Source organism: Sorex fumeus, unplaced genomic scaffold (assembly GCF_029834395.1).
Source record: "Sorex fumeus unplaced genomic scaffold, SorFum_2.1 ptg000073l, whole genome shotgun sequence".
In the NCBI taxonomy this organism is placed as follows: Eukaryota; Metazoa; Chordata; class Mammalia; order Eulipotyphla; family Soricidae; genus Sorex; species Sorex fumeus.
This window is the reverse complement of record NW_026606130.1, coordinates 10,935,138-10,962,292: the sequence shown is the minus strand read 5'-3', so window position 1 is coordinate 10,962,292 and position 27,155 is coordinate 10,935,138. Positions and strand designations below refer to the sequence as shown.

The window sequence follows — 27,155 nt, the reverse complement described above, 5'->3', positions numbered from 1 at the left end:
TAATTATGCCTTCTTTGAATTAATGCACCTAGTAACTTTGACATTAATAAACAACTGGCACATCTCCATTTTCTAATTTCTTCTCTTTTTTTCCTTTGTTTCTTACTGTTCCTTTCTCCTGTCTCTGTGCTTAAGAACAACTCCTGGAAGCCTCAGGGGACCATACAAGATGTTGAGGGTCGAACACAGGAAAGGCAAGTTCCCTACAAGCTGTAGTATTACTTCAGCCCATTGCAGAATTCTTTTGGCTTGAAATTTTATTATGCCGATTTTAAAGTGAGCTTTTATTCAGTACTGCATTTATTAGATTAGTATAGATTTTTACTATTACTGGACATCAAGGAATGCAATCTATCTATTTTTTCTCAGAATTGCTTCGCCTGTTTAGAGTATGTCATACTTTCATATAAATTTAAGCCACTTTGTTCTAAGTTCTTGAAGAATGTTGTTGAAATCCTAAAAGAAATTGCATTGAATATGGATCAAGCTTTGGGAAGTATAGTTATTCTGATAATGTTTATTCTTATGGTTCATGAACATGTAGTATTTTTCCATTTCCTTGTATCATATTATATGTATTTTAATAATGGATTATAGTTTTCTATGTTTATATCACTTAAATTATTTGCTGTTGATTCATAAATACGCAATGTTGCTGGAGATAAACATTTCTTTCTTTCTTTCTTTTATTTGACATTGAAAGTTTTTTTTTTTAATTTAGAAGGGAAACTCCTCTGTTAGGGAGGAACTTAGTATAGGGCTATGTGTTTAAAATTTTCATTTTTTACGCTTACAATTTCATAGTTTACATATAGAAGTGCAAATGATTTGGGGGTGCTTATTTTGTAATGCTATAATAATTTATGTTTCTAAGTTTTAGTGGATCAGGAGGTTTTATGTTTATTTGTTTTGGGGCCACACTCAGTGCACTCAGGGGTTACTCATGCTCTGCATTCAGGAAATACTCTGATGGTTCTCAGTGGACCATATGCAATTCTAAGAATCAAACCCAGGGAGGCTGCATGCAAGGCAGGCACCTACTTGCTGTATTATTGCTCCAGTCCCTATGCATATTTTTGTCATTTGTGAATGCTTTAGTTTAATTTACACTTGATTGCCTTTGATTTTATTTTCTTTCTCAATTGTATGGCTAGAGATTTCTATGTTATATCAAATAATAGTCATGATACTGGACAACCTTGCCTTGTGAATAAACTTGGAGGGAAGGCATTCAGTTTATCAGCAATAAGTATGTTACCTGTGGGTTTTTTGTGTTTACACTTGAGATAAATTCTTACCAACTTGAGATAAATTCATTATATTACTATTTTGAGAATTTTTATTATGAATGGGTATTGAACACAGTCAAAGGATTTCTTTATATCAATTGATAAAATTATGTGATTTTTATTTTTTCCTTTGTTGATAAGGTGTACCACACTAATTGATTTGCTGACTGATGTAACACTGTTACATCCCTAGAATAAATTCCACTTGGTCATGAGATATGGTCCTTTTATACATTGCTGAATTGGTCTGAACTATTTTTTAAGGATCCTTCCATTTAAGTTCATCAGGTGTGTTAGTACATAATTTTGGGTTTTAGTAGTAGGTGTCTGCTCTTCGTATTATGGCAATATTGGCCTCAAAGATGTTATTAGATGAATTTCTGTTCATTTTATTTACTGGAAATCCTTGAGGAATGTAGTCCCTAAACATTATTTGAAAGCTTGGTAGAACTCACTGTTTAATATAAGCTTTGGGCTTCAGTTTTAGGAATACATATATATATATATATATATATATATATATTCTTAAATTTCATTATTTGTGATTGGTCTGTTTTAATTTTCTAATTTCTCATGCAGTCTTTTTGAGTTCACAGAAAGTCAGTCTTTAGGAAGTGAACTAAAACCTTAAATTCCCACTCCTAAGTGTTCATGTATTCTACATCCATCTTTTTTCTTTTATTTATTTTTTTACAAAGTTGTTCATGATTGGAATAGTCATACAGTATTTTAACACCCATCCCTACACCAGAGTACATTTCCCAGCACCAGTGTCCCCAAGTTCCCTCCCATCACCCCCCAAACCCCCAACCCCTGCCTGCCTCTATGGCAGCTGCTTTCCTTCTCTCTTTCCCTCTCACTTTGATCACTGTGATTTGCAATATTGATACTGAAAGGTTATACTGAATATTTCTTACCTTGTTTTAATCCTCAGCTCTTGTCCAGCGTGATCATTCTCAGCTATTATTTTCATAGTGGTTTCTTCTCTATCTTCTCTATCAGCCCTCCGCACACTTGCGATTAGTTCCAACCATTGGCCAGTTTTGCTAACCCCTGTTTTCCTTGGCCATGGACATTATTCTTCTACTGCATATATTTTATATACCACAAATGAATGCAAGTATTCTATATATGTCCCCTTCCTTCTGACTTATTTCACTCATCATGATACTCTCCATAGCCATCCACATGCAGGCAAATTTCAAGACTTCATTTTTACTGACAGCTGCATAGTATTCCATTGTTTAGATGTGTCATAGTTTCTTTATCCATTCATGTATTCTTGGGCTTTCAGGTTGTTTCCAGATTCTGGCATTCTGGCTATGGTGAATAGCGCTGCAATTAGCACAGGAGTGAAGATGGTGCTTCTCATTCAGTCTTGGCATGTGGTATAATTCCAATTATTAATTTCTCTCGTTTCTTCAGCTGACATAATTATTCATAGAATCATTTTATGGGATTTTGTATTTATAAAATATCTATTTTAACTTCTTGCATTTCACTTTTGATCCATTTATAACAGTTTTCTCTCTTTTTGCCTCATAAGTCTGGGTTATGGCTTATAAGCAATGTGCAAGGCAAGTGGTCTATGCATTATACTATTGCTCTGGCTATGTTTACTTGATTTCTATAATATTAATTTCTGCCATTTTGTTATTTCCTTTTCTAAATACTTTTCATTTGTATTCCCCTCCTCTAATTTCTAAGGTGTAAAATTAGATAATTAATGCAATTTTTCTTGTGTTTATATAAGTGCATAATTCTATGCTCAACCCATTTATTTTAGGTATATATTAAATTCTGACAACTTTTTGTCTTCATTCTCATTCAATTTGAGAAATTTTTAATTTAATCTTTGAATCAAGGAATTTTCAAGAGTATGTAGTTTAGTTTCCAAATGGCTGCATATTTCTTGGCGTTTTTCTTAATGCTAATTTTTTGTAACATTCTAGTGAGAAAAATACTTTCTATGGTTTCTATTTTCATGATGGCATGAACAATGATATTATGAACCAGCACATACTTTTATCCTGGAGAATGTTCAAAATGTGTAATGGAGAAGAATGTTTATTCAATCGTTTGGGAGATGGATAATGTGGTACATGCCTATTAATCCCATTTCTTCTAATCTCTGACTTAAGGTTTTATGATGTTTGGTATGCTTTATTTGTCCAATGACAAGAGTGGGGCGTTAAAATTTCCCAGTAGTAATTCATTTGTCATTAATGTATCTTCTTTATTTTGTTAGTATTTGCTTTGGTGACCTTCATCTGGTACGTGTATTTTAAGAATAGGTATTTCTTTTTAGCCATTGATACTGTCACCAGACATAAAGCATATTCCTTTATCTTATGGCCTTCTATTTGTTATATTTGTATTGATTTTTTTCTATTAGTGAAACGCCTTGGTCAGACTTCTTCATCAAGATCATGAACGATCGGTTTGAGGCTCTTCGTGTTCCTAGAACGAACAGACGCCATTGGGCTACACTAGCACGCAACAGGGACAAATGGAGACATTACTGGTGCCCACTCGAGCAAATCGACAATTAACGGGAAGTCAAGTGATCCAGTGATCAAGTGAAACACCATGAGGTACAGTTGTGGACTCACATATTTTTGTGTTTGGGTTTCAGTTATACAATGATCAAGTACCCATCCCTCCACCAGTGCCCATTCTCCACCACCAATGAACCCAGTAGCTCTCCCATTCCCCCACCCTACCCAAGCCCACATCTACGGCAGGAAATTCCCTTTTGCTCTCTCTTTCCTTTAGGGTGTTGTGGTTTTCAATGGAGGTGTTGAGTGACCATCCTGTTTGGCCTATAGTCTACTTTTAGTGCATGTCTCACATCCTTGGAGTCCTCCAAACACCCTTTACTTGGTGTTCCCTTCTCTATCTGAGCTGTGTTTTACACCAGCATGTGCTGCCAGCTTCCAAGCCATGGAGCAGACCTCCTGGTAACTTATCTCAACTATTCTTGGGTGTTAGGCTCCCATTCTGTTACTTTATATTCCCCAGATGAGTGCAGTCTTTCTATGTCTGTCCCTCTCTTTCTGATTCATTTCACTTAGCATGATAACCTCTCAATGTCTGTATTGCAAACCATAATGCCCAAAAGTAGAGAGAGATTATGGGTAATCATATCTGCCATGGAGGGAGGGGGAAGGTGGGAAGGAGGGGTATACCGGGGATATTGGTGGTGGGGAATGTGCACTGGTGGAGGGATGGGTGTTTGATTATTGTGTGATTGTAACCCAAAAATGAAAGCTTATAACTATCTCATGGTAATTCAATAAAATTAAAAATATAATCTGTTGCCTCTCTTTTTATTTGTGGAATTATGGAATTGTGTAACTTATGTTTAATATCACTTTTGAAAGTTTTACTTTCTTCCATTCTATGGCCAAACCATGCAATTGTATTATTTAACTCCTTCATAACTGATAAGGCCAGAGGAGAGAAATGGGGTGGGGGGGAGCAAGAAGAGGTAGTCTGCAGGTAACATAGGAGTAAGATAACTTTATTCAACTGCTACTGATTCACTCAGCTTTAATATAAGATAGCTTTTTCTGAGTGTTTATACTATTATATGGAATAGAAAATATAATATATGAAGATAGATAAACTGGTTATTGGTATGATTTGAGAATTATACACAAAGGAAATAATCAATAACAATATTATATGTCATAAAACATCAATAAATAAGATAGTGAAAATATATACTATGATACACAGCCGCTGCCAGGACCCTGGTCTGGGGCACCTGCCTCCAATTCCGCAGTGAGCGCCAGCCAAAGTAGTCGCCGCCCCTCCCCAACAGGTCTGTGAACTAGCATCTGGACTGGCTGGAGGCCTGGCCACCACCGAATGGGGCGTGGCCTCCTCAAAAGAAGGTGTGACCTTCTTCAAGGTAGGCAAGACACACACTTCCCATTCCCAGCACTCTAGACCTTCTTCTCAGCCTTTATCAACTAATTCTGTGGAAAAAATCCTGGTCACCTCAACTAAAATACAACAATAATGCACTGACCTACTCCAATTCCAACAAAAGACCAGTACACAAGAAGCTGTACAATCCCAATATTAAAGAGCACCTCCTCCAAAGCTTCAGTAAATGCGTGTCATAAGTCAAACAATAATAACTGAGAGGAAGGCCAAACTCTAGAAAGGGAGAAGGGTAACCACCATGACTGACCTTATCCAGAATCCTTTTCCACGATAAGAGGGTATAGTGCTAGTGAATTCCAGGGTTTTACCACTAGACAACCAAAACGTCATGAAGAAACAGCGTGAATCTCCACTACAAGGAGAGAACAAAGAAAAGAGCCCCGAATCCTCAATCGGGATTATCCACAAATATGCTCTCTCTGATAAAGAATTCTGAGACGAAATGCAGAGGATGTTCAAGGAACTACTAAAAGAATCAATAGAGGAGATATCCAGAAAACTAAAGGAAGAAATGGAAGAAACAGTAGAACTCCAGAAAATATAGAAAGAAATGAGAGCAGAAATAAAAAAAGCTACAAAAAGAAGGGTCACAAATAAAGGATTCGGTAGACAAAATTAAAAACTCAGTAGGTGCCCTTAGCAGTAAGATCAATACAGCTGAAGACAGGATCAGTGATCTTGAAGATGAGCAACAGAAATCACAAAGGGAACAAAAAACAATGGGAACAGACCTCAACATAGCTCTAAGGAGAATTAGAGACCTAGGAAATGACACCAAGAGGAACAACATGAGAATCATCGGAGTACCAGAAGAATAGGGAGGCAACCCCAAAGAAAAAGCCACAGTGAAAGAAATCATTGCTGAAAAGTTCCCAGAGTTAAAGAATGCAGACATTGAGATCCAAGGAGCCAGAAGAGTGCCAGCTAAAAAAGGACCCTGATAAAAACACGCCAAGGTATATCATAGTCAGAACGATGGATGCCATGGACAAAGATGCAATACTGCAAGCAGCAAGGTCAAAGGAGGAAATCACATACAAAGAAGTTCCCCTTAGATCTACAGCAGATCTATCAGAGGAAACCCTTCAAGCCGGAAGACAATGGTGGGATACAGTGAAAAAACTCAATGAAATAAACGCCTCACCAAGAATACTTTATCCAACTAAACTCTCACTCAAATTCGATGGAACTATACACCATTATGTAGATAAACAACAGGTCAGGAACTTCATAGTCTGAAAACCAAATCTAAAAGAAAGATTAAAGGGGCTCCTGTAAGATAAGAAGTAAAACACTTATAAACACAACCAACCCCAACAAAAAGGTGGCACAAAACCCCATGACAATATTCTCTCTCAATGTCAATGGTCTAAAAGACCCAATCAAGAGACACAGAGAGGCAAAATGGATTCAGAGACAGAACCCAACATTCTGCTGCCTACAAGAAATTCATCTGAGCAATCAGAGCAAACACAGACTCAAAGTCAAAGGACGATAAACAATCCTGTAAGCAAACAGCTCCTTCAAAAAATCTGGGGTGGCCATACTAGTATCCGACAACATACATTTCAGGTTGAAAACGATTAGAAGCAACAGTGAAGGCCATTTTCTACAGCGGGTTTCGCCTTACAAGCGGCCAAGATGGCCGACCCGAGTTCGATTCCTCCGCCCCTCTCGGAGAGCCCGGCAAGCTACCGAGAGTATTTGATGTGCCAGACACAATAACAACAAAGTCTCCAATGGAGACGTTACTGGGCCCACTCGAGCAAATCGACGATCAACGGGAGGGCCTTTACCTTTACCTTTACCTTTACGTAAAACAGGAAGAAATCACACTCTTAAATGTATATGCACCTAATGATGGACCAGATAAATACTATAAGCAACTGTAAAAGATTTTAAGGAAGACATTGCTGGTAACACAATAGTAGTTGGAGACTTCAACATCGCCTTATCACCTCTGGATAGATCAACAAGAACAAAACTTAACAAGGAAACATTGGCTTTGAAGGAAGAAACAGAAGAGAGAAGGCTAGTAGAGAGAGAGAGAGGGCTAATAGACCTATACAGGGCTTCTTCTCCAGTGCACACAGAACATTTACCCAAATTGACCATGTGCTAGGCCCCAAAACATACCTCAACTGCTAACAGATTTTAAGGAGGACATTGCTAGCAACACAATAGTAGCCGGAGGCTTCAACATCACCTTATCACCTCTGGATAGATCAACAAGAACAAAACTCAACAAGAAAACATTGGCTTTGAAGGAAGAAATAGAAGAGAAAGGGCTAATAGCCCTATACAGGGTTTTACACCCCACAAAAAAAGAATACACATTCTTCTCCAGTGCACACGGAACATTCTCCAAAATAGACCACGTGCTAGGACACAAAACATACCTCAATAAAATCAGGAAGATAGAAGTAGTATCAACAAACTTTTCAGTCCACGATGCACTGAAGATAGAAGCGAATCACACGAAGACATCGAGAAACAAATCAAACACCTGGAAATTAAATAGCTTAATGTTGAAAAAAGAGTGGGTCAGGAAGGAAGTCAAAGATGAAATCAAAAGATACCTGGAAAGAAATGAGAATGAAGACATGAGCTACCAGAACTTATGGGACACATCTAAAGCCATGCAAAGAGGAAATAGCGTTGCAAGCATTTTTAAAGAAAGAAGAAAGGGCCTACATAGATAACCTGACCACAAAGCTCAAGATCTTAGAAAAAGATCAACGAAAGGAACTGAAAATTGGCCCTAGGAAAGAAATTATAAAACTTAGAGCAGAAATTAACGACATGGAAACTCCCCCCCCAAAAAAAAATCCGAAAGGTCTATGAAACCAAGAGCTGGTTCTTTGAGAAAATAAATAAGATTGATAAAAAAAATAGCAAGACTCCCAAAGAAAGAGAGAGAGAATCCTAATAAACCAAATCAGAAATGAGAAGGGGGATATCACAACAGAAACCCCCAAAATTCAAAAGATCATCATAGTCTACTTTGAGAGTCTGTATGCCATGAAACAAGAGAACCTAGAAAAAATGAATAAATTCCTGGATTCATATAATCTCCCAAAATTGAACCAGGAAGACTTGGGATACCTGAATAGACCCATTCAAATCAAGGAAATTTAAGCGATAATCAAAAGTCTTCCCAAAAACAAAAGCCCAGGCCCAGAGAGATTTACTAGTGAATTCTTCCAAACATTTAAAGAAGAACTTTTGCCACTTTTCCTCAAGTTTTTCCGGAAAATTGAAAAAACAGGAACTCTCCCAACAGCTTCTATGAGTCACATATTTCCCTAACACCAAAAGCAAACAAAGACACCACCAACAAAGAAAACTATAGGCCAATATCCCTGATGGATACGGGTGTGAAGATCCTCAACAAAATATTAGCAAATAGAATCCAACAACTCATCAAAAAGATCATACACCACAGCCAAGTGGGATTCATCTCAGGGATGCAAGATGATTTAACATTCGGAAATCAATGAACATAATCCATCAACAAAAGAAAAGTTAAAAATCGTATGATCATATCAATAGATGCAGAGAAAGCTTTTGACAAGATCCAGCACCCGCATATGATGAAAACTCTCACAAAAATGGGTTTTGAAAGAATTTTCCCCAAATAGTCAAAGCCATCTATGGCAAACCGATGGCAAGCATTATCCTCAACGGCTCAACTAAGAGCCTTTCCTCTAAGATCAGGGACAAGCCAATGATGTGCACTATCACCACTTCTGTTTAATTATACTGGAAGTACTTGCAATACCGATTAGGAAAGAAAAAGACATTACACACATCCAGATAGGAAAGGAAGAAATCAAAGTCTCACTATTCGCAGATGACATGATACTGATACTATATATCAAGAATTCTAAATCCTCTACCAGGAAACTCCTAGAAACAATAGTCTTGTACAGTAAAATCGCAGGCCATAAAAATCAGCACCTAAAAATCCATGGCCTTCCTATACGCAAATATTGAGAGAAAGGAAAGTGACATGAAAAAAAATCCATTCACAATTGTGCCCCAGAAAATCAAATACCTCGGAATCAGTTTCAGTAAAGAGGTAAAGGACCTCTACAATGAAAACTACAAAACTCTACTCTATAGAAGAAAAGAGGACACTGGGAAATGGAAACATATCCCCTGCTCATGGATAGGAAGAATTAACATTGTCAAAATGGCAATACTCCCAAAAGCATTATACAGATTCAATGCGATCCCTATAAGGATACCCATGAAGTTCTTCAAAGAAATGGAACAAGCACTCCATAAATTCATATGTGACAACAATCCCACCATGAATAACTAAATCAATTCCTGGGGAAAAGACAAAGGGAAGCATTACCCTCCCCAATCTCAAACTCTAATCAAAGCAGTAATAATTAAAACAGAGTAGTACTGGAACAAAGGCAGAGCCGCAGACCAATGTAACAGGGTGAAATATCCATACACACAACCTCAAATGTATGAACATTTGATAAGGGAGCAAGAAATAAGAAGTGGAACAAGGAAAGTCTCTTCAACAAATGGTGCTGGCATTACTGGACAACCGCATGCAAAAAAAAATGGACTTAGATCTCGAACTAACACCATGCACAAAAGTTAGATCAAAATGGATTAAAGATCTTAACATCAGGCCAAAATTCATAAGGTATGTTGAAGACAGGTTCGGCAAAACCCTCTATGATACTGAGGATAACGGTATCTTCAAAGACAAAACTCCACTTACCAACCAAGTGGAAACAGAGATAATCAAATGGGACTATCTTAAATTAAGAAGCTTCTGCAAATCAAAAGATACAGTGACCAGAATACAAAGACAATGTACAGAATGGGAAAGGATATTTACCCAATACCCATCTGATAAGGGATTGATATCAAGGATATACAAAGCATCGATTGAACTCTACAAGAAGAAAACATCTAACCCCATCAAAAACATGGGATGATGGAATAAACAGTAAATTTTCCAAAGAATGAGACCAGTTGTAGTTACTGTAGGATCCTCCGTGAGCTCTATTGCGGATTCACTACCAGGATCTCACCATTCTACAAAGAAGTGATCGTTGATGTCAAGAGAGGGCTGCGGCAGGGTGATACCATTTCACCGAAACTCTTCAGTGCCACCCTCGAGAACATAATGCGACGACTGGAATGGGAAGGAATGGGAGTGAAGATAGATGGTCGGCAACTACACCACCTCCGCTTTGCTGATGACATTGTTTTAATAACACCAAACATCAGCCAAGCGGCACAAATGCTGGCCGACTTTGACCGTGAGTGTGGAAAGGTAGGACTACAGCTGAATCTTACGAAGACAATGTTTATGAGAAACAGCCTTGTTCCTGACGCCCCATTCGCTCTCAATGGAACGACCATCTCCGAATGCAAAAGCTATGTGTACCTAGGTCGAGAGGTCAACATGACAAATGACCTGGCACCCGAGCTGCGCAGGAGGAAGAGAGCGGCTTGGAACACCTTCAAGAACGTCGAAGAAATAGCTAAGAGGACGAAGAACCTCCGGCTCCGGGCACATCTCTTTGATTCCACTGTTCTTCCTGCATTAACATATGCCTCAGAGACCTGGGCCCTACGCAAACAAGATGAGAACACCATTCAGGTCTCCCAAAGAAGAATAGAAAGAGCTATGCTTGGAATATCACGTTTCACTCAAATGAGAGAACGAATCCGGAGTTCTGACATCCGTCGACGATCAAGGATCAGGGACGCTGTCTCATATGCCAAGGTGTAGAAAATCAGATGGGCTGGTCACGTAATGAGATTTAAAGACGACCGTTGGACTAGAGCTGTTACTGATTGGATTCCACGGGATGTCAAGAGACCGCGTGGCCGCCCACCTACCAGATGGTCAGACTTCTTTGTCAAGATCATGAACGATCGGTTTGAGGCCCTCCATGTTCCCGGAGCGAAGAGATGCCATTGGGCTACACTAGCACGCGACAGGGACAAATGGAGACGTTACTGGCGCCCGCTCGAGCAAATCGACGACTAACGGGAAGTTAAGTGATTAAGTGAAGTGATTTCCAAAGAAGAAATCTGAATGGCCAAAAACACTTGAGAAAATGCTCTACATCACTAAACATTAGGTAGATGCATATCAAAACAACAATGAGATATCATGTCACACCACTGAGACTGGCGCATATCCAAAAGAACAAAAGCAACCAGTTTTGGCAGGGATGTAGAGATAAAGGGACCCTCCTTGACTGCTGGTGGTAATGTCGACTGGTTCAGTCCTTTTGGAAAATAGTATGGACGATTCTCAAGTAATTAGAAATTGAGCTCCTATTTGAACCAGCAATAACACTGATGGGAATATATCCCAAAGAGGCAAAAAAGTGCACTCGAAATGACATTTGCACTTCTATGTTCATTGCCGCACTATTCACAATAGCCAAAATTTGGAAAAAACCCGAGTGCCCGCTAACAGATGACTGGTTAAAGAAACTTTGGTACATCTACACAAAGGAGTACTATGCAGCTGTTAGAAAAAGATGAGGTCATGACATTTACATACAAGTGGTACTACGGTCATGGTCATGGCCCTCCCGTTGTTCATCGATTTGCTCGAGCGGGCCCAGTAACGTCTCCATTGTGACACTTGTTACTGTGTTTTGGCATATCAAATACGTCACGGGGAGCTTGCCAGGCTTTGCCGTGCAGGCAAGATACTCTCGGTAGCTTGCGGGGCTCTCCGAGAGGGGCGGAGGAATCGAACTCGGGTTGGCCATATTGGCTGCGTGCAAGGCAAACGCTCCACCCGCTGTGCTATCACTCCAGCCCAGTGGTACTACATGGAAAGTATTATGCTAAGTAAAATGAGTCAGAAAGAGAGGGACAGGCATAGAAAGACTGCACTCATCTGGGGAATATAAAGTAACAGAATGGGAGACGAACACCCAAGAATAGCCGAGAGAAGTACCAGGAGGTTCACTCCATGGCTTGGAGGCCAGCCACACATGATGAAAGAGAAGGAAGCTCATATAGAGAGGGGAGCACTAAGTAAAGGTTGTTGAGAGTACACTCCCAGGATGAGAGATGTATGCTGAAAATAGACTATAGATTGAACATGATAGCCACTCAATGGCTCTTTTGCAAACCACATCACCCAAAAGGAGAGAGAGAACTAAAGGGAATGCCCTGCCACAGGGGTGGGGTGGGATTGGGGGTGGAGGTGTGGGAAGGATTCTGGGAGCATTAGAGGTGGGGAATGGGCACTGGTGGAGGTATGGGTCCTCAATCATTATATAACGAAACCCAAGCACAAAAATTTGTAAGTTTACAACTGTACCTCATTATGTTTCACACTATTGAGCACTATGTAGTTGTTAGAAAAGATGAAGTCCTGAAATTTACATACAAATGGTAAAAAGTAAAGTAAAGTAAAGGCCCTCCCGTTGATCATCAATTTGCTCGAGCGGGCCCAGTAATGTCTCCATTGGAGACTTTGTTGTTACTGTGTCAGGCATATCAAATACTCTCGGTAGCTTGCCGGGCTCTCCAAGAGGGGCGGAGGAATCGAACTCGGGTCGGCCATGTTGGCTGCTTGTAAGGCGAACGCCCTACCTGCTGTGCTATTGATACAAGTGGTACAACATGGAAAGTATCATTCTAAGCGAAATGAGTCAGGAAGAGAGGGATAGACATAGAAAGATTGCATTCATCTGGGGAATATAAAGTAACAAAATAGCAGACTAACACCAAAGAATAGCCGAGATAATTACCAGGAGTTTCATTCCATGTCTTGGAGGCCAGCCACACATGCTAGGGGAAAAGGCAGCTCAGATAGTGTGGGAGCACCAAGTAAAGGTTTTAGAAGGATCCTCCCAGGATGAGAGATGCTTGTTGAAAGTAGATTATAGACTTAACATGATTGCCACTCAATGCCTCATTTGAAAACCACAGCACCCAAAAGGAGAGAGAGAACAAAAGGGAATGCCCTGTCACAGGGGTGTGGTGGGATGTGAAGGTTGGAGGGGGGTGGGATATTGGGAGCATCGGAGGTGGAGAATGGGCACTGGTGGAGGGATGGGTACTCAATCATTGTATAACTGAAACCCTAGCACAAAAATTTGTAAGTCTACAACTGTACCTCATGGTGTTTCACTAATAAAAATTAAATAAAGATAGAATGAAAGAAAGAAAAAAAGAAATATATATATATATATATATATATATATATATATATAATGACACAGAGGGCTGAAGTGACAGCACAGTGGTAGGGCATTTGCCTTGCATGCAGCCAACATGGCCGACCCGAGTTCGATTCCTCCACCCCTCTCGGAGAGCCTGGCAAGCTACCAAGAGTATCTCGCCTGCACGGCAGAGCCTGGCAAGCTACCCGTGATGTATTCAATATGCCAAACACAGTAACAACAAAGTCTCCAACGGAGACGTTACTGGGACTGCTTGAGCAAATCGATGAATAACGGGAGGACAGTGACAGTGACAGTGACTATGACACAGAAATATGCATTTTGTTTGCAGTAATGCATTTTAAGTTTTTATAGTCATTATTATCTTCCATTGCTAACAAAATTAGACTGTAAGAATTAATGATTTTACTAGCAAGTCTTTTATAATATCATTTTATGCACACCCAATGGAAAAGTGTATGATTTTTAAAAAGTAGAGACATTTTTCTATAAAATTCTACTATTTTTATTTAGGTGACACATCCAGCTGTGCATGGTCCTCTGTGCTCAGATATAGAGACTAGTGGAGCTTGGGATACCATATGGTGCCAGGGATCAAACCTGGGCTGGGTGCATGCAAGGCAAGTACCTAGCCCACAGTGTTATATTTAGGACCCAGATTCTATTATTTTAATGCTTTCTTCACTAAAATCTTCAGAATAAAATAGTACTGTTGGGGCCAGAGTGATAATATAGTTGATAGGGCATTTGCCTTGTATGTGGCCAACCTTGGTTAGACCCCCGGCATCCCATATGGTCCCTGAAGCACTGCCAAGAGTAATACTTGAGTGCAGAGCCAGAAGCAACCCCTGAGCATCGCTGGTTGTGACCCCAAAAGCAAAATAAATAAATGAATAATATGTTTACTTGTAAAAAATAAAAGTAATAAAAAGTACTCTAACATATATTTTCTTTGACTGAAATATTTTTATTTTTTCATGTATACTAGAGGAATACCCATTTTGTTCCCAGAGTCGTTTCTGATGCTGCTTGGGGGACCATGAATGCTGGGGTTAAAAAAAGTTGACTTCATGTAATAAACCTTAATTTCCTTTCTCATGTTTTTGTTTTGGGGCCACACCCAGCATTGTTCTGGTATTACTCCTGGCTCTACTCACAGTGATCAGTCTTATAGAGATTCAGGTGGACATATAAGGTGCCAGTGATTGAACCCATGTTGGCTGTTTTGAAGACATGCCTAAACGACTGTTACTGTTACTCTACCACCTCTATCTTTATTTTATATTAATGTTATTCAAGCTCCTTTTATCATGGTCATATTAACGTCATCCACCCAGACAAAATTCATCAGTTATGAAAAGGAAAGCATACCTGAGGTAGAATTTTAAGGAGCTGGTGATTGTCTTAAGGTCCCAGTCACTGTTGTGAAAATCAATATCTCCTGGACATTTAGGATCTAGAGAAGAAAGAAATGAATTAAAAGATTTCCCCTTTTACCACTTTCAATGTAAAATAAACTACATTAATTTAAAGAATTAATTCAGTCAGTTTTTTTTTTATTTTTTCAGTCTGTGTCCTACAACCAGTTGTGTCCAGTACTTACTCATGGCTATGGGGTTCAGAAAATCATATGGGGTAACAAGGATCAAAATCAGTCTTATGCAATGTGCCCTTGCCTGCTAGACTATCTCTGAAAAACACATCAGGTTGACACCAGGGCTGATATCAATCAAATTGATATCAGGTTGATATCCAGGATATACTTAAAATACTCCAAAGATCAAGAAAAAAATTCAGAAACCCCATAAAAATTAGAATAGGAAATGAACAGAAATTTCTCTGAGAAAAACCAACAAATGGTTAACAGGCTCAAGTGAAAATTCTCACCATCTCATATTGTTAGGAAAATCCAAATCAAGACAATGATATATACTCTCACACCTGTGAGAATGGCACAAATCAAAAACAATGGGAATATCCCTATTCTGTCCTAACTTGCACTTTTCACCCCTCCCCCTGCCTTATGGCAAGCTTCCAACCATGGAACAGTCTTCCTAACCCTCATTTCTATTGTCTTTGTGTGATATTCTTATGCTGCTTTTTTTTCAATCTTCAGTCCTTTCCTTGAAGAAATGACTGATCTATTCTTCATTTTTTGTTACTCCTCAGCACTATCAGCATGATAATCCTGTTGTTCGTCGATTGCCTCGAGCAGGCACCAGTAAAAACGTCTCCTTCATCCTAGCCCTGATATTTTAAAAAGTGCCATATTCAAGGTTCTTTCAGAGTTAGGAGAATGACACCCATCATTGCTATTGGTATTTGGCATATTGGGTACATCACGGGGAGTTTGCCAGACTCTGCCGTGTGGGCAGGTTACATTCGGTAGCCTGCCAGGTTGTCCAAAGTAAGAATGAGATAATAAGATGTTGCGCGGCCATAAGTGCGGCCACGCGCTTTCAGGAGCCGTGTTTTATAGTCTCTGGGTCTTGGCCGTTGATGGGATTACATGGCGCTGCCTGGAGCTGTTGCTGGGTGTGATCCCTGCCTTCTGAAATATGGAGGATCTGGGTGGAGGATGCTCAGCCCTGATCCGAGCAGGCTTGGAGATCTCAGCCCCCGAATCCGCATGCCTTTGTTTCTTTTTAAAACACAAATAACTCCTAATAAGAATTATGAAATTAAAATTGTTACCAAAAAAGGCATTCAGCAGCTTCTGAACCTGAATATTGCTGCCCACAGTTCGGTACAATCCCTCTGTCTTTATTCCTAGAGAAAAAAATAAGCAAGTAAGTTTATTTAGATAACTAAATGTTTTATCTCTTTCAGAGTAGAACAGGTAGAAACCTAAATAACCATAAAGGTAGGATAACTCCAGGTCAGTCAAATGAAAGTTCTCTTTTCTCTCTCCAAGATATCTAAACCTCTCATGTAACAGGGAATACTGAAGCATCTCTCTAATTTAGCCATGCTTTTGGTCATCCACATGAATATGAATAGATAGGAATGCATTATATATTAACAGAAAAATACATGCTTAGGTATGTAGCAGTAAATCTCTGAGAACTGTGCTGTCATCTTGGAAAGGAACTAGGGATTCATTGAAAAAGAAGGAAATATCAACCTTCATGTTGTCCCTAAGCAATGATATAAATGAAAGAGAATATATTAAGCAAAGAGCTTTGTGTGCATAGAGGAATATTGAAATGTTTCACTGGTAAAATAGAAGTCTGATTCATATACAAGACTCTTCCACATTTCAAATAATATCTGACAAAAAATCCAGACTCTTAGACAATGTAAACTCACTGACTGTATATTTCTCTAAGGCTAACTTTGTAGTTCCCCACCTCCAAATTATGAAATCAGTTATATAATGTGACAGAAACTGAACTATTGTTTCTTTAGGATTGAAATTTCCTATACAGTTGGTCAATGACAGGTAGTATTTAAGAATACTTTATAAGCTGTATGAAATTGTTTTTTTCTTAAAAGAAATTATCCAAATTGTTCTTGGAAACCACTGCTTTGAAATGTATTACAATTTTACAAATTTCACCTGTCACTGTTTCCAAACAATCTTCAATCATAAAATGTGTACCAACAGATGGCAACAATATTACCTTAAATAAATTCCCATGACAAATTTTAGAGTGACCAGATTCAACGACTACTGGGACTATGGTTCATATCTTACCTTTAGTCTCAATGACATTGATGCATTTCCTAACAAACTTGAATCCCACTTCGTTCAGCTCCACTGATTCAAGCAAAGGAAAGTATAGTTAGACTTTACTGAAACAAATTTCCCCTTTAAAAGATTGACTGATCATGCGAATGGATGGCAGGGAAAAAATGGGGGATAAGGGTCACATAAAAATATCACTATTAAGTGGAAATGTGAATGGATGGCAGGGAAAAATGAGGGATTAGGGCCACATAAAAATATCACCATTAAGGATGTTTTTATTCAGGGTAGACTGAGAGTGTTTTGTCTGAAAATACACAATTCTTTTAGTTAACTCTGATGAAAGAGTTAATGAGCAACACCAAATATAAAGTGTTAGAAGTGGAAAACCAAATAAATTCTATAGTTTACTACTGACACCCCTGCCATAAACTAAAATAAAGTGATTTATTAGTCCGATAAACAGATATTATTAAATTTAATTGATGTAATTCCACAAATAATTATTTATAAACACACTTTTAACAAGATAATAAATCATTAATGATACAATTATGATTTTGATCAGGACTGTACATAGCTTATAATGTCAACAGATCAGGAATTTGACTTACTCTCTTCTTGTTTAGTTATGGGGCTGTGGTAGATCTATAAAAGAAACAAAAGAGCCATGATTATTGTGGATTTTGTGAATGACAATAGGTAGGGAAAATAATATGAAATACTACACCACTACACCCCCATTGATAAGTCAGCAAAACCACTAGCAATTCCAATGTTTTAGTAAGGTGGAAAGTGAGCTAAACAAAATTACCTTTGCCTAGATGCTTAGAAAATAGTTAGATTCACATTTGAAGGTTACACTGGATTTCATACAATTCACTGTTGATGAAGCTGTAGCTTACTTTTAGATATTTACTTATTGAAGACTATAACATGCTATGATAGGCCAAGAGAGTAGGGGAGAGAGGAATTGATTCTCTCAAGGATTTCTGGGCAATTATTATTGATGTAAGCTTTAATTGTTTCCAATATCAACCTTCCACAACAAAAATAAATTAATGATGCTTCTCTGTGGAAATAAAATTTTATATCTGAAATAAATTTATGCATCTATGAAGGTTTCTCGGTGTCACCTTGAAGTATCTAATAGGATAGTAATATCGCTCCAGGTAAAGGTAAAGGCCCTCCCGTTGATCGTCGATTTGCTCGAGCAGGCCCAGTAACGTCTCCATTGGAGACTTTGTTGTTACTGTGTCTGGCATATCGAATAAGAGAACAAAAAGGAAATATTTGACTCTTGAAATCTAGTCTGCTGTGCCTCTACCTCATGAAGTCAGGATTGTGTCCTTGTCCATAAATATAGACTGAAAAAATTTACATCTCTAAAATGATTAAGTTAGAGTATATGTTAAGCCCTAATCTCTCTTTGACACATTAAGCAAAGGTATGTGAATTGTAAATATCATTAGTGAATTTTAAGTGTTCAGAAAAGTAGAAATATTACCAAATAGTCTAAAATTAATACGCCCTTCTAAAATATTTTTTTCTGTATATTACTTTCACCTGGATTTAATAACATATTTCTTCGCTGTCCAGCCTTGTTTCCACAACAAAGTAATCAAGCTTTTTATAAATAAGGTATTTTTGAAACGTCAGAAAAAATTAAAACGATAAGATTCTACATTCAGTACATTTATGTAACACTGTTCTCCATAAAAAGGTATCTGCGTCCTTCAATTTTTAAAACATAAAGGGATAGTATGTTCAGGAGAAGGAATTGATATATAAATGGCTTTCTGAACCTCCTAGAATCCTCTTAAAGAAACACCACAGGTATGTGATAGTTAAGCTCCAGGTTTCTAGAGAGGGAGAGAGAACATAGGTACAGGCACTTTGGAGGTCTTTGGAGGGCAGATCGCCTGCTACCTCCTTGGTTGCTATAAAATCAATCTGGAATACGTACAGTCTTCCTTTATTTCCAGGTCATTGATGATACAAAAAAACTTAGATTCACTACCCTCTTAGCAAGTTTTTGGATTGAAGCTAAAGCAGTATATTGGATACCACACCTACCTACTGGTATCCAAATATTATAGAAACTTGGTAGGTTTACATCCAATTTTAGACCAGTTGGAATTATCTAAACATAGCATATTAGAACCTGTCTTTAGCACAGACTAGATTTCATTTGATTTTTCAAAATAATGCTATGAGAGAGGTGGAGTACAGATTAGTGTTTGTTTAGTGAGAAGAAGACTGACCCTCAGAGGGGTGAAGCTATTTTTTCAAGGACAGACAACAATTGAATGGTAGTACTGGAATCCAAATGTAGACTGTTTAGGATTCCAACACTAAGAAACTGACATTACACCAACTGGCACTAGAAGAAATGTACTAGGAATAACCAAAGAGGAAAAAATGCTGTTCAATTATATCTGACTGCTCATATTGTATTTTCCTTTGATAATCATTAAATTTTGCAAGGTATCATATATGTTTGATACACCCATGTTCTAAATGCAATAAGAAGTACACCTTAAGATACACAGATAGCAATTCTCCACTTAAAGAAAATAAACTGGGAAGTGGGGGGGCTCAATATATACCTGTTCAATTAGATACAGTCTATGTGGAGATATGTTAATGTTACAATTTTTTAAATAAAGGCATAAATGCATAATTTAGTTCTTAAATATATCCTGTGGACAAAGCTGTTTAGTCTAAAAATGAAACAAGCTAAAAGACCTGTATTATAGGCATAGCTTTGCTGCATTCTTTGAGCATTATCATGAGGACAAGAGAGACGTCTCTTGGCCTTTCTGGAAATCAAGTTCTTCACTTGTCAAATAAGAGATAACAAATAAATAAAAAATCTAGCTCTAAAATTTTGAGTCAGGGAGCTTTTCGGAAAGCCAGGTATGAGATGGTGGTGACGGGGCAGCTGCAACCTCATGGGAAGTGGGGCATTCCCGGCTTGTCCTTCACACCCTACCGAGGTCACGAGTTGCCCCCCACAAGCGGCTCTCTGGCACGGCCATGGCTCCAGAGGCACAAGAACTTAATGCAGAGCCTGGTAGCTTGCGGCAGAAAAGTAAATGGACTATGCATTAATCCACAGTAACAAGCCTCCCCAGGAGAGAAGGGGTGTCGCTCCCTTCCACCTTTTTCCCCTGGACAGCAAGATGGCGGCTGCCTCGGAGATTTCTGGAAAGCCAGGTATGAGCTGGCTGTGATGGGGCAGCTGCAACCTCATGGGAAGGGGGGCGTTCCTGGCTCGTCCTTCATGCCCTACTGAGGTCACGAGTTGCCCCCCGTGAGCAGCTCTCTGGCACAGCCATGGCTCCAGAGCCACAGAAACCAATCTCGTAATTATCTGGCTCTTGGCAGAAATCCCTCCAGGCTTAATAAGAAAAATATCAGAAATCCAAAATCGTGCGGCCGCGTGACACCATATGGTTCTCATAACCAGCTATAGAAAATAAATTATTTCACAATGCCTTTTCAGCATTGGGTGTAAACTTTAAATAATGATGGTGCATCTTTTGTCGAAATAATGAATGTAATCAAAGTAGATAGATAGTTAAGTAGAATTCATCTGCCTCATAGGCATTGGAAGAGGTGGGAGGGGGGGGTATATTGGAGTTCTTGGTGGTTAAAAATAAGTACTGGTGAAGGGAAAGGTGTTTGATCATTGCATGACCGAGACTTAAACCGGAAAGCTTTGTAACTTTTCCCACAGAGATTCAATAAATAAATATAAAAAATTTAAAAAATATTCGATGGAGCAATAGCACAGCGGGTAGGGCGTTTGCCTTGCAAGTGGCAAACCTGGGTTCTATTCCCAGCATCCCATATGGTCCCCTGAGCACTGCCAGGGGTAATTCCTGAGCACAGAGCTAGGAGTAACCCCTGTGCATTGCCGGGTGTGACCCAAAAAAGCAAAAAAAAATTAAATAAATAAATAAAAAAAGATTCAATTCATTAAAACTAAAGTCAGAAATTGAAATATATTTAGATTATTTATATACATATATGTGTGTATAACATATGTAAAGCCAATCTTGTTTAAAATCTAAAAGTAAAGAATCTATTTCAAAATGGTTTGTTTTGGCATTAATATACTTTACTGATAATCAAATGGGAAGGCTGTTCTAAGCTATTTGCATTTATAAAACAATTTTAAATAAATAAATAAACAAAATTTTGAGTCATCCGGACCCCCTCCACCGGGCAACCAGAGGACACATTGGGGAACATCTGCCTGAGCACTGTGGGACTCCCCATCCACCACTTTGGGCCCCTCCATTCCAGGTTCATAGGGGGAGCCGGGAACACTCCTCTTTTCCGCACCCCGCATGCCTCTTTTTTCCGCTGCCTCGAACCCCTCCAGACCAAGCACCCACCCCCCGCCAGGCAACCAGAGGACACATTGAGGAACACCTGCTGGAGTGCAGCAGGACTCCCCATCCACCTCTTCGGGCCCCTCCATTCCAGGTTCCTGGGTGGAAGTGTCCCTGGGACCAGCTGGTGGCGTGGCCACTACGTAGGGGGCATGGCCTCCCCAAAAGTGGGCATGGCCTCCTCTGGGCCGCAGTAATATTTCCTATTCCCAGCATTCTGGACTTCCATCCCACACTTTATCACCTAATACCGGCAAAAAATTTCTGACCATCTCAACTACAATAGAACAATATTCCCCTCGCCTACTCCAATTCTAACAAAAGACCAGTACACAAGAAGCTGTACAATCCCAATATTAAAGAGTACTTCCTCCAAAGCTTCAGTAAATGCGTGTCATAAGCCAAAGAATAATGCCTGACTGAGAGGAAGGTCAGACTGTAGAAAGGGAGAAGGGTGACTACCACAGACAGACCTTATCCAGAATCCTTTCCCATGATAAGAGAGAACAGTGATAGCGAATACCAAGGTTCTACCTCTAGACAACCAAAAACAACATTAAGAAACAGCGAAAATCTCCACTACAAGGAGAATATGAAGAAGATAGTTACGAATCCTCAACCGAGGTTATCCACAAATGTGCTCTCTCCAATAAAGAATTCCGAGACAAAATGCAGAGGATGTTCAAGGATCTACTCAAAGAATCAATGGAGGAGATATCCAGAAAACTAAAGGAAGAAATGAAAGAAACAGTAGAACAGATAGTCGAGAAAATACAAAAAGAAATGAGAGCAGAAATAAAAATGCCACTACTGCAGCCACAGGACATCATATGTTATTCATAACCAGCAATTGAAAACAAATTGTCTACTGTTGCCTTTTCAGCAGAGGTAAAATCCCAAATAATATGGTGGGTCTGGTGTCAAAATATTGAATGTTATCAATGTAGAGAGAGTAATGTAGAAATCATCTGCCTCACAGGTATGGGGAGGGTGTGGGATGGGGGTATATTGGGATTTTTGGGGGTGGAGAATGGGCACTGGTGAAGGTATGGGTGTTTCATTGTATGACTGAGACTTAAACCCGAAAGTTTTGTAACTGCTCCCACAGTGATCCAATAAATAAAATTATAAAAAATGGAAAAAAGTAAGGTAGATTTCATGCCCAATTCAATCAGCTAATCAATGGCTGAATAAAGAGCAGTACTCCTACATAAAAAAAGAAGTGTCACAAATAAAGGTTTTGGTAGACGAAATTAAAAACTCAGTAAGTGCATTTAGCAGTAGGACAAATACAGCTGAAGACAGGATCAGTGAGCTTGAAGATGAGCAACAGATATCCCACAGGGAACAACAAGCAATGGGAAAAGACCTCAAAATGGCTCTAAGGAGAATCAGAGACCAAGGGGATGATGCCAAGAGGAACATCATTAGAATCACTGGAGTACCAGAAGGACAGGGTGGCAACCCCAATGAAAAAGCAGCAGCCAAAGAAATCATTGCGGAAAAGTTGCCAGAGTTAAAGTATGCAGACATCCAGATACAAGGAGCCAGGAGGGTACCAGATAAAAGAGACTCTAAGGAAAACACTCCAAGGCATATCATAGTCAGAACAATGGATGCCATGGACAGAGACACAATACTACAAGCAGCAAGTTCAAAGAAGGAAATCACATACAAAGGAGCACCCCTTAGATTTACAGCAGACCTATCACCCCAAAGATTTACAGCAGACCTACCAGAGGAAACCCTCCAAGCCCAAAGGAAATGGTGGGATTTAGTGAAAAAACTCAAAGAAATGAAAGCCTCACCAAGAATACTTTATCCAGCTAACCGATCACTCAAACTCAATTGAACGATACACCATTTTGTAGATAAAAAAAAAACAGCTCAGGAACTTCATAGACTCAAAACCAAATCTAAAAGAAGGATTAAAGTGGCTCCTGTAAGATAAGAAGGAAAACACTTATAAACACAACCAACTCCTAAAGAAATATGGCACAAAACCTCATGAAAATAATCTCGGTCAATGTCAATGGTCTAAATGCACCAATCTAGAGACACAGAGTGCCGAAATGGATCAAGAAACTGAAACCAACATTCTGCTGTCTACAAGAAACTCATCTAAACAATCAGAGCAAACACAGACTCAAACTTAAAGGATGGAAAACAATACTACAAGCAAACAACTTTCTCAAAAAAGCTGGGGTGGTCATACTAGTAGCCAACAACATACATTTCAGGTTGAAAAAGATTAGAAGGCACAGCCAAGGACACTTTCTATTTATCAAAGGATAGATACAAAAGGAAGAGATCACACTCTTAAATGAATATGCACCTAATGAGGGACTAGCTAAGAAGTTAAAACAACTGTTAACAGATTTTAAGAAGGACATTGCTAGCAACACAATAGTAGCCGGAGGCTTCAACATCGCCTTATCACCTCTGGATAGATCAACAAGAACAAAACTCAACAAGAAAACATTGGCTTTGAAGGAAAAAATAGAAGAGAGAGGGTTAATAGACCTATGCAGGGCTTTACACCCCAAAAAGAAAGAATACACATTCTTCTCCAGTGCACATAAAACATTCTCCAAAATAGACCACGTGCTAGGACACAAAACATACCTCAATAAAATCAGGAGGATAGAAGTAGTATCAACAAACTTTTCAGACCACGATGCACTCAAGATAGAAGCGAATCATACAAAGACATTGAAAAACAAATCAAACACCTGGAAATTAAATGGCTCAAAGTTGAATAACAAGGTGGTCAGTTGGAAGCATTCCGAAAGAAAGAAGAAAGGGCCTACATAGATAATGTAATCACACAGCTTAAGATTTTAGAAAAAGACCAACAAAAGGAACCAAACATTGGCCAAAGGAGAGAAATAATAAAACTTAGAGCAGAAATTAACGACATGGAAACCAAAGAAACAATCGAAAGGTCAATGAAACCAAGAGCTGGTTCTTTGAGAAAATAAGTAAGATTGATAAACCACTAGCAAGACTCACAAAGAAAGAAAGAGAGAGAACCCTAATAAACCGAATCAGAAATGAAAAAAGGGACATCACAACAGAAACCAATGAATTGCAAAAGATCATCAGAGACTACTTTGAGAGTCTATGTGCCACAAAACAAGAGAACCTAGAAAAAATGGATAAATTCCTGAATTCCTATAATCTCCCAAAATTAAACCAGGAAGACTTGGGATATCTGAATAGACCCATTCAAACCAAGGAAATTTAAGTGGTAATCAAAAGTCTCCCCCAAAACAAAAGGCCAGGCCCAGACGGGTTCACTAATGAATTCTTCCAAACATTCAAAGAAGACCTTTTGCCAGTTCTCCTCAAGGTTTTCCAGGAAATTGAAAAAATAGGAACCCTCCAAAACAGCTTCTATGAGGCACATATCTCCCTAATAACTAGGGCAAACAAAGACACCACCAGCAAAGAAAATTATAAGCCAATATAACCTCATGAACACAGTTGCGAAGATCATAAAACAAAATATTAGCAAATAGAATCCAACAACTCATCAAAAAGATCATACACCACGCCCAAGTATGATTCATCCCAGGGATGCAAGGGCAGTTTAACATTTGGAAATCAATCAACATAATCCATCACATCAACAATAGTAAAGATAAAAACCATATGATCATATCAATAGACGCAGAGAAAGCTTTTCACAAGATACAACACCCATTTATGATGAAAACTCTCACCAAAATGGGTTTTGAAGGAACTTTCCTCAAGATAGTCAAAACCTTCTACGATAAACCCATGGCAAGCATTATCCTCAATGGGGAAAAATTAAGGGCCCTTCCCCTAAGATCAGGGACAAGACAAGTATGCCCACTATCGCCTCTTCTGTATAACATAATACTGGAGGTACTTGCAATAGCTATTAGGCAGAAAAAAGACATTAAAGGTATCCAGATAGGAAAGGAAGAAATCAATCTCTCACTATTCACAGACTATATGATACTATATCTCGAGAATCATAAAGCCTCTATCAAGAAAACAAAAGCTTTGTACAGTAAAGTCGCAGGCTATAAATCAACATCAAAAATCCATGGCCTTTCTATATGCAAATAATGAGAAAAAAGTGACATGAAAAAATAATACCGTTCACAATTGTGCCCAAGAAAATCAGATACCTCAGAATCAGCCAAACTAAATTGGTAAAGGACCTCTACAATGAAAACTACAAAACGCTACTCCATAAAATAAAAGAGGACACGAGGAAATGGAAACACATCCCCTGCTCATGGATAGGAAGAATCAACATCATCAAAAGCAATACTTCCAAAAGCATTATACAGATTCAATGCAATCCCTATAAGGATACCCATGAAATTCTTCAAAGAAATAGATCAAGCACTCCTGAAATTCATATGGTACAACAAACACCTACGAGTAGCTAAAGCAATTCTTGGGGAAAAGATGATGGGAAGCATCACCCTCCCCAACCTCAAACTCTAATCAAAGTGGTAATAATTAAAACAGCATGGTCCTGGAACAAAGCCAGGGGCACAGACCAATGGAACAGGTTGGAATATCCGTTCACACAACCCCAAATGTATGAGCATCTAATCTTTGATAAGGGAGCAAGAAATGTGAAGTGAAACAAGGAATGACTCTTTAACATATGGTGCTGGCATAACTGGACAACCACATAGAAAAAAAATGGGCATAGACCTCCACCTAACAACATGCAAAAAAGTCAGATCAAAATGGATTAAAGATATCAACATCAGGGCAAAATCCATAAGATACATTGAAGACAAGGTCGGCAAAACCTTCCAGGATATTAAGGCTAATGGTATCTTCAAAGACGACAATCCACTGACCATCCAAGTGGAAACAGAGATAACCAAATGGGACTATCTTAAATTAAGAAGCTTCTGCAACTCAAAAGATACAATAAACAGAATACAAAGACAATATACAGAATGGGAAAGTATATTTACCCAAAACCCATCTGATAAAGGGTTGATATCAAGGACATACAAAGCACTGGTTGAACTCTACAAGAAGAAAACACCTAACCCCATCAAAAATGGGATGATGAAATGAACAGAAATTTTCCCAAAGAAGAAATCTAAATGGCTAAAAGGCACATGAGAAAATGCTCTACATCACTAATCACCAGGGAGATACAGATCAAAACAACGAGATATCATGTCACACCACTGAGACTGGCCCACATCCAAAGGAACAAAAGTAACCAGTGTTGGCGGGGATGTAGTGAGAAAGGGACCCTTCTTGAAAGCTGGTGGTCATGTCGACTGGTTCAGCCCTTTTGGAAAATAGTATGGACGATTCTCAAAAAATTAGAAATTGAGCTCCCATTTGACCCAGCAATATCACTACTGAGAATATATCCCGGCAAGGCAAAAAGGTACAGTCCAAATGACATCTGCACTTCTATGTTCATTGTTGCATTATTCACAGTAGCCAAAATCTGGAAAAAACCGAGTGTCAGAGAACAGATAACTGGTCAAAGAAACTTTGGCACATCTACACAATGGAGTACTATGCAGCTGTTAAAAAAGATAAAGTCATGAAATTTACATACAAGTGGTACTACATGGAAAGTATCATGCTAGGTGAAATGAGT

The 27,155-nt window shown here is 38.8% G+C and overlaps 1 protein-coding gene across 2 annotated transcripts in view; it reads right to left on the bottom strand.

Moving 5' to 3' along the window:
• OPHN1 (oligophrenin 1) overlaps nucleotides 1-27,155 on the bottom strand; it is a 553,120-nt gene that overhangs the window by 173,619 nt on the left and 352,346 nt on the right. For both annotated transcript variants that reach the window (XM_056130029.1, XM_056130028.1), the window contains exons 13-16: nucleotides 17,744-17,777; nucleotides 17,139-17,201; nucleotides 16,136-16,210; nucleotides 14,813-14,897 (exon numbers count right to left, since the gene is read on the bottom strand). In XM_056130029.1, coding sequence (XP_055986004.1) covers nucleotides 14,813-14,897; nucleotides 16,136-16,210; nucleotides 17,139-17,201; nucleotides 17,744-17,777 — 257 coding nt within the window. The remainder of the gene's footprint in view (nucleotides 1-14,812; nucleotides 14,898-16,135; nucleotides 16,211-17,138; nucleotides 17,202-17,743; nucleotides 17,778-27,155) is intronic.